General features: G+C 40.8%; 1 protein-coding gene across 1 annotated transcript in view; it reads left to right on the forward strand.

Moving 5' to 3' along the window:
• LOC106811765 overlaps positions 1-2,166 on the forward strand; it is a 17,056-nt gene extending 14,890 nt beyond the window's left edge. Inside the window, exons 4-7 of the mRNA XM_014815484.1 lie at positions 777-851; positions 1,074-1,198; positions 1,662-1,945; positions 1,982-2,166. Of these exons, the coding sequence (XP_014670970.1) occupies positions 777-851; positions 1,074-1,198; positions 1,662-1,945; positions 1,982-2,166 (669 nt within the window). The remainder of the gene's footprint in view (positions 1-776; positions 852-1,073; positions 1,199-1,661; positions 1,946-1,981) is intronic.
• Positions 2,167-9,183: the final 7,017 nt, after the last annotated feature.

Genomic DNA, 9,183 nt, shown 5'->3' on the forward strand with positions numbered 1-9,183 from the left:
TATGATTAATGAGAAATGAGAAATTGAATAACTTTAGACGAATATTTTATACACACTGATGATTTAAGGAAGAAGTGCATAATAATCTATGGCAAAAATGATCACGTCAGCAACAATGTAATGTAGTTACGAAACAATAGTGCTCTGCTACAATTTTTCACACGCCAATGATCTAAATAACATGTGAATGACGTATATATTATGAACCTAGTCTGTATTTTAAGGCAATATGTCTTACACATAATACCGCATTCGACCAAATATCTGGTCAAAACTACTATTGTTTTTATCGTGCTACAACTTGATCTGTCACCTGCGAGGTCTAAGCTTTAAATTTGTGAAAACTATGTTTATAAAGAGCATGTTATATAACATTCATAACTTGTTATAAACAGTGTGTGTAGAATAAAGAATTGTCGCATAGAAAACAAAGTATTTAACGCAATAGTAACGTTATTTATTTACTAGCAATAGACTCAAGAACGCATTGTGAATTTAATGAAACACAAATTTCCCGTTAACATTCCACGTCATTGTTGCCATAGAATGGCGAAAATTTGGGGGTCTAATATCGACGAACGTATAACTGATATGTATACTCTTAGCTAAGTGGTATACGCCAGATCCCCCCACGATTGTAAGAAGATAGCGCAGAATATCCTAGTCGACGTCTCCCTGTGGTCCTCTCTTATAATTGTGTTATGCTACTTTTTACAAGTATACGTTAAATCCAATTAAATTGGCGTGATACAAGCATGCTGAAAACCGATACCCAGGGTGACCTGCTCGCCAGACTAGAGATGACCTTAGAGTTGAGAGTGCAGGGTGCATGTCCGGTGCGCGTGACGAATGTATATAATGTTTTTACCCTAATCAGCGTCCGCTACTCTAACAGTCATAGCCGTGGCATGACTCTTGGAAGATTACCCATTGGCGACGCCACACCTCGCCCTAATATTGCTCGACACAAGTTGCACGACATTATGCAGCAACTTCAAAATATACACCAAAAAACGTTGAATACGATGATAAAATCACCTGTTAGCCAATCCTCTTACTTTCATATCCAACAGACGTTTTTTCTCGCGAAGACGATGCATGCGTGTGGCGGTCGCAATGGTGATCTTCAAGATCATGCCACGTCTAGATGTAGTGGGGCCGCCGCTGACACTGTCAATCTCGTCGGCATATTCCCGCGGTATTCTTCAGCATGCTGTCACGCAGTAGCAACGACAAGAGGACACGGGAGACTTCCGTACTAGATATTGCCGCTATCTTCTTAACAGATGTGGGGATCTGCTACCTTACAGTACTTCACATCGTAGGAATGGTGGCTCACGGCTATTATACTAATATTTATTAATTATGCATTTACACTCCGACGTCTTATAACATTAGACCTGCAGACTATCAAGAGTATATTAAGACTTGCCTTAAGACTAGTCATAATATACGCTTCATAATATCATTGGCGTATTAGAGACATTGGTGAATATTGGCATATTATTATGCACTTCTACTAGTATCGCATACATTATTTTAACTTGTCCGTGGCCAAACTACTAAAGTTTGGCCGTTAACGAAGTCACGAAATCATTCTTTATTTCATTTTATTGATCACTTTACACAGTTCTGCTCTAGTAAACAATGTAATGTTGCAGCCTGCACAGACTGAGTTTGGCAAGATACGACATCTGGATGATTCCACTTGCCACGCTATGCATCTCGCTGTCTTACTGGGAGAATTACATCAGTGAGAAATCTTCTCACGAGTGCATCGCCTCCTGGGCAAACATTAAGGAAGAGGTCAGGAAACTGCGGCCCAAGATCTACGTGTTCGTCACAATGTGGAAGATGCTGCTGCTGATGGCGTTGATGGTGTTGTTGACGATGGATGTCGTTCCGCGTGCAACGCTGTTCCATGCCAACATCGCCATCCAGAGCCGTACGTGGTGATCTTAATAACGGCACTTTGGCGCAGGAAACTGCACCGATGACCACGACGCGATCAACGTGTTTCTGATCGCGCGCGTTCAGCGCTGGATGTGCTTCATGGCGGGCAAGTACGCCTGCAAGCTGCTGATCCACGCGCTACAGCTTCGCGACGCGCTCGTGCTCTCGCACTGCCCACCTGCTCGGTCTACTCGTCCATCCTCAGCCACGTAGCAAACCAGCAAACGGCTGCTTCATGAAGGAGATCATGCCCCTTACCTGGACTGGAATTGGGGCCGGCGGTGCGATTTGACGGTCTCGAGCCGTGTGGACAAACTCACGGTTGGTGATCGAGCTGCTTGTCTGCATTGCGCTGATTGCCTCCCACATAAGGATCACATCGCATATTTGGTTTCCGGCATCGTGAACGTCTCGCCAAGACAATCAGTATGAACGGCTAATTTATTTGTGTTCTCGTTTACGCATTGGCGACAATGATTTTCCTCTAATGTAATTTAACTGGATTTCTATGCACTGAATATAGAGGTTAATAAAGGGTGGTGCAAACAGTCCATGCACACAGGGCATCACACTTTTTGACCATAAGATATACACAGACGATTGAATTTTATAAGACCATGCAGCCATTTTGACACTATACAAAACCATTACATTTGGAACCCTGAGCTGTTTCATTCAGATTATTATTTTTGATTCCAATAACGGTATAACCTTCAGATGTATCACACCAATTTGTTTTTAAAACTAATTGTTCATACGCTGAGTTATATGAAAAAGGTCCTTTAAGATTTTCCCTACACTAGGCACAGTAAACTCAATTTCAATTACCTACCTTGACACTCGCTTACCACCTCAGGTATATACGTTTTCTTTTAAAGATCTTATCGCAATATTCCATAGTATAATATTACATGGAATTGATTTTTATAGGGCATACCTGAGTCTATTTAATCTGTCTAACTTAACAATATGGCGCCCTGTGTTAGACTGTTATAGAAGCCGAGTCATTGTAGCGTGGCTGGCGGACGTCGACCTGGCTCTTAACCGTCGACGCGACGATGGAATACTAGTGAAGGTAAAACTTACCCAGGCTCAGCCTATTCATGCGCACATATATTCGCACTATATAGACGTACACTGCTGAAACGTTTTTCCTTACTAGGAAAAAATACAATATCTGAAATCAAGAATGAAGCATCATTTTTGTTTACTTATTATTTATTAAGTTTTCGTTGATATTTAAGAACTGTGCGCGTTTAAAAATCCAGATTTATTCATTGTTTTTCAAGATTAATTTTTGTTCACTCCCAGATACATAATAATGAGTAAGGCATAGATGCGTAGGCCATAAATGCAGCCTATTATTCTTATTATATCAAATTTATTTCCTATTCGCCGACTTTTTCTCTGCAAGGCAAGTGATTCCAACAGTGTAGGCTAGACTGCAGGTATCGCCTCGCGCGCGGCCGCATGTATACGCATACAAACGCATGTATACACAAATGAGACATCTAAAATATCCGGAATCATTCATATTCGACGTCTTACTAGTCACATTAAATATAATGCAAATCAGGCCAGAGCATTCTACTTCTCGCTTATTAATGAGGCGGCAGATCCGCGCACGATTGGTTAATCAGCCGACGATCTTGAGAAGCGCTATTCCTAACGAGAATTCAAGCTTCAGACGAGCACCTATTACTACGTGCGCCCGAAGACGGCGATGCCACGCGGGCCAAGCTAACGTACAGGAAGACGGGGTCCCGGTCAACAACAGCTACATATTCGTCTGGGATCGATAGCGATAAGTCGACTATTCCGAAAGTGTACTTTCTGCGCGACGATGTGGCAGCGAATCGACAAACGAGATTAGCAGATACTCAAGTCTATACTCAGGTGCGTGTGCGCGTGCGCGTGGATGAACCTATTGGTGTGCGTTCGTGCGTGAGTTGATCACGTCTACATGCGTATATATGTAGCGCGAATCATATGCACATGTATGCATGAGGTATATGCTGCAATCTGGGCTCGTTGTCAGAAACAAAACTAGTATTGACATTGTAGTCTGAACATTGAATTTCTCACATAGAACGTTGAAAGAAACACGGTAACGCAACGATTTTTCTCATCTGCAGTGTATAGAGCTCCGGTCGAAGAGAAAAATTTGTTATTGAGACGAATGTTAAGACTTCTGTTAAGAGACTTATTATGTTTCTAGCAAAGAGTCCTTGGGCACGTTTGGTGAGGTGTGCTTGCGACGTTTGTGTGCATTTCTGTGCTCACACGTGTATATGATTCTCTTTGGGTCCTTGCATCTACCTCCCCAAGTCCGTGCCGTGATCCCTGCGCGTGTTTAGCATCGGGCTAGCTCCAAAAACGATAAAACACCCACATGATAATAAATGGAATGTATACGTTGAGATTCACAGCCACTTCGGGCTAGTCGCACATAGGCGCGTATGTGCGCAGGTGCAGGCGCGACGATGTAGGTTTACAAACTATTATTCCACTAACATTCCATTTACTTGTGATCGTTATCTACTGAGATAATTATCTCTGCACATATCTTTAGACGTTTGCTATATCCAATAAAGGGCTTCCGATTACGCGAACTATATTAAATCGTTCCTGTAACACGTGTGAATAATTAATTGCCGAGAGATCTACATGCATTAGTTCATAGTTACAGTGACATTCATCGCATTTTTTTCCCGCGCGGCTATGACGCATTACGGCGTACTGGTTCTTTTCGGCAGATGTGATCAAGACCAAAATGCAAGACACTGTGCGATCAAGTACTTTGGTGTCGTTGACAAAGATTACTATGAGTTTGAAGGTGAGGTACAGACCTGCGTGAACCACTCAACATCGTCCCTAAAACATAATAATAATAGTTATTATTACAATAAATAATTATTATTATTATTATTATTATTATTATTATTATTATAATAACAATAATGACACATCCTGCGCAAAATCCTGCAGTGAATCCCTATGTCCCAAATTAGGACACGGGCAATCTAGACGCCACCGGCTAGTGTCGTGATCCACTTCGGAAATAATAATAATAATAATACTATACAATACTATACTATACTATACTATACTATACTATACTATACTATACTATACTATACTATACTATACTACCTGATCGTGCGGCCGTGCACGCGCCCATGCTGGGGTGGAGAGGTGCAAAACAAACGCACGGCGCGAACGCACGCACCCTCGGCACTCTACGTACGCACGACCACCGCACACGCGCACGCGTACACACTCAACAGCGGACGCACGCACGCAACCGCACGCGACGCACCGCAACGCTCACACTCACACGCTCGCACTGAGATCGGCACGAACATACCAGGCGACCGAGACGCACAAGCACGACCAGCTAACCTTGATTCATACTGCACGTAGTCCTGGGCCGTCGCTGGAGGCGTTGTGTATCGTTTCATGACATTGGGGCGCCAGCAGCGGTCGCTGGCAACGGAAGCACGGCTGAAGATCCCGGACTGCAGAGCAACCAGCCTAGCATTGTGCTCGTCGAACTTCTGCAGGCACAGTGTCCGACGACTACTCGCGTCATGAACTCTGCGTTACCAACCTCGGCCTGTCGGTCATACAACGCACCTGAATCACACCTGATCAGCATTTTCTGACAGACAACGCCACGATAAGCAAACGCAACAAAATGCCAGCAATAGTTAGCCGTGCCATGTCTTACACGAGATGGATTAGGAAATATGATCCAACTACACATATGATTTTCGATCGAAACAGCGATAAGAAAATGATACGAGTAGACGTTTTTTTGTAAGCGTATAGATGTCATACCTCATCATTGCAAAACCGATGGCTAGCAAAGATACGAATGTTGAAATAGCAAGACACATCTCTTAAAGCTGAGTTACATCTATGGTCAAGTCGACGAAAAAGTATATCAAATGGCACAATGTTTTCAACGTTCATCAACCTTTTCTATGAGATGATTCAAAAGTTTTACGTCTTATCGCTGGCGAGCTCGGCAAAAATGTTTCAACATTGACCGCACTAGTGCGCACGGGAGCCATTGATACCATTTTTTCACGTATTAATTCGCGCGACAGGTGGCGCCGATAGCAGAATACGCGCTTCTTTCCCTGTTGGAGTAACGCACCTCTTGCTTGCTAATTATCGGAGTAGCGATCAATTACAATTAACTTGATCATAGCTCGCCTGACGCAAAAGTGAGAGAAATGAACATGTTCTAGCTAAATTCCATCAGCTGCTATGCAACTTAATTTGTTAACCGCTCAATTTTACGTTACACTGCGCGCTTTCGTTAGATTGTACTAGAAATGTTTAGGCAGCTTGTCAACTATTCAGTCAAAATAGGTCTACCCTATTAAATTTAGATGAAGCATCATAGAAAATACAAGCGAGACAGGTAAAACCATCTGGTGAACGAGTTGGAGACGAGTTGAAAGCGAGACATAGATATAACGCGTCGTGAATCTATTATTCGGGAAGAAGATAAATAATTAGTTGGCAAATTATAAAAGAATGTGATCACATATTACAATCACGAATTCGTTATGAGGGCACGAAAATAGATTAATAGCATTATTCATTCAACAGATTAATCACAACAGGTAATTATAACTGTTTACCTGATCCGATCGGTGAATTCTTCCGCACGCTGCGCCAGAGACTATTAATTCCTTTTCATCAAGTCGACTAAACGTGATTACGCTGAGGGTTTAAGTCCACATCTCCATCAGAGCGAGTATACTACGTATTTACATCAGCAAACCTTTTGTTTCGTAACGCATCAAATCATCACAGGTCGTATAGTTTATATCTCGAGCAGATAGACATGTACATTCACTGTAATAGGCGAGAGCAAAATGTGATTAAGTCGTTGAGCAAATCGTTGCCCTACATCTGACCATCGCATTCACGTTACACTGATACGCTGAGGTAGAGCCCTGCCACGCTCACGTCTAGCAGAGCTCGAATTGTGTATAAACCTCGGCTTACAAAAAATGCAGCCACATATGATGGGAAATAAAATAAACAATGAAAAGAAACAGGTTATAAGGGGATTTTTAAATGGCCAAATCACATAAAGAAGACGAAAGTGTCTCCTGTGTGTCACACACGTACGCCTGCCACACGCGGCACAGCCACGCAGGCCGCACACAGCGACGCACGCACGGATACGCACGCACGCGCGTCGCGCACGCAGTGCACACACACACAACACACAACACACGAAGCACACATCACACACACACACACACACTACACACACGACACACACTCGCACGCACACACACACCATAATATATAATATTATATATACAAACATATATAGCACCTGACATAGTCAAGATTGTACAAGGCAAGATTGACCACAGTAACTGCATCTGCTCGTACTATTATGCTGTATGAATGTCCGTAAAGACGTGGTTATAAGCCTGGCTCCACCGCTTTTGTTTGCGGATTCTTTTCTTGTCTTTGAGCATGGCAATATCAGCTTATTGCCTCGGCGGTAGCAACCCATTTCGTATTTATCCCCGCCGTAGAGGTGTTGGATCTTCTTAAAAACGACGGGTTGCTATTATTAGACCGCTGTCACGGCCTTAAATATAAACGGGAGAACATGCATAATCGATTAAGTTCATTCATATAAATTTATCGCCTTTAATGGCTATAGGGGAATAAAATTTTAATTTAAAAACCTACTAATGAGTGTCAACAACTAATCTCATTGTTTGTTTGTTGTTCTAGTATGCGAGCTTGTCGCGAGATCCCCCTATAGTTACCTAATAATGAATTGCGACGTCGTCATTTCAAGAATAAACGATTACTACTTATTTGAGGGCCACAGAGTCAAAATGTGACTTCTAATAAGAACATACAATATTCGGTAGTTAGTTACCAGAGATATGCATAGCTTAGGCAGTACGTGTAGCCCCGTTACAGCAGCATTTTACACCTCAAAGCGGCCTTCGCGAATCATGACTAACACGGCGTAAGCACGGTGCTCCGCCGGGGTCTTCTCCCACTTCATAAGGGCATCACCGAAAAACACGTGGCTAAGAATCGAAAAAAAAAACGAATATTGGCGTTTTATAGGCAATGGTAACTCAGCCTATTACTTACATTAACATGTTAAAAGTTATATGCGATTATATAGCTAATTCGCTTAGTAATTAGTATGTATAGTAGTATGTATATATAGTATAGTAGTATAGTATAGTAATAGTATGGAAGTTACATAGTATAGTAGATAAGTATAATAGTATATATAGTATAGTATATCCTAGTATAGTATAGTAATGTATAAGTATAGTATAGTCAGTAAGTATAGATATAGAGTATATAGTATAGATAGTATAAGTATAGATAGTATAGTATATAGTATAGTATAGTATAGGTATAGTATAGTATATGTAATAGGCTATAGTATGAGTAAGTTATACGTAATAGTCATAGTATAGTATAGTATGAGCTATAAGTATATAAGTATAAAAGATAGATACGTATAGTATGATCAGTATAGTATAGATATACATAGCATAGCATAGCATACAAGCATAGCATAGCATAGCAATAGCATAGCATAGTCATAGCATGCAGCAATAGCGATAGCATAGCATAGGCATAGCATAGCAGCATAGCATAGCATAGCATAGCAGTAGCATAGCATAGCATAGCATAGCAAGCATAGCAATAGCATAGCATAAGCATAGCCCTACATAGCATAGTATCGTATAGTATAGTATAAGTAGTAAGTAGTAGAGTATTATGAAAGAGTATAGTATAGTAAAATGTAATAGTATAAGTACGTATAGTAGTAAGAGTATAAGTAATATAGTATAGTATAGTATTAAGTAATAGGTATATAAGTATAGCTAAGCTAGTAGTATAATAGTATAGTATAGTATAGTCATATCATAGTATAGTATAGTATAGATATATAGTATAGTATAGTAAGTATATGATAGTATAGTATAGTATAGTATCGTATAGATATATAGTAGTATAGACATAAGTATCGGTATAGTATAGTAATAGTAATAGGTAATGTATCGGTATAGTATAGTATCAAGTATAGTAATAGTATAGGTATATGTATAGTATAGTATAGCTAATAAGATAGTTATGTATAGTAATGCTATAGTATAGTATAAGTATAGTGATGGTATGGTATGGTATGGTAATGGTATAGTAATACGA

The sequence above is a fragment of the Priapulus caudatus genome, unplaced genomic scaffold (genome assembly GCF_000485595.1).
Source record: "Priapulus caudatus unplaced genomic scaffold, Priapulus_caudatus-5.0.1 Scaffold572, whole genome shotgun sequence".
In the NCBI taxonomy this organism is placed as follows: Eukaryota; Metazoa; Priapulida; class Priapulimorpha; order Priapulimorphida; family Priapulidae; genus Priapulus; species Priapulus caudatus.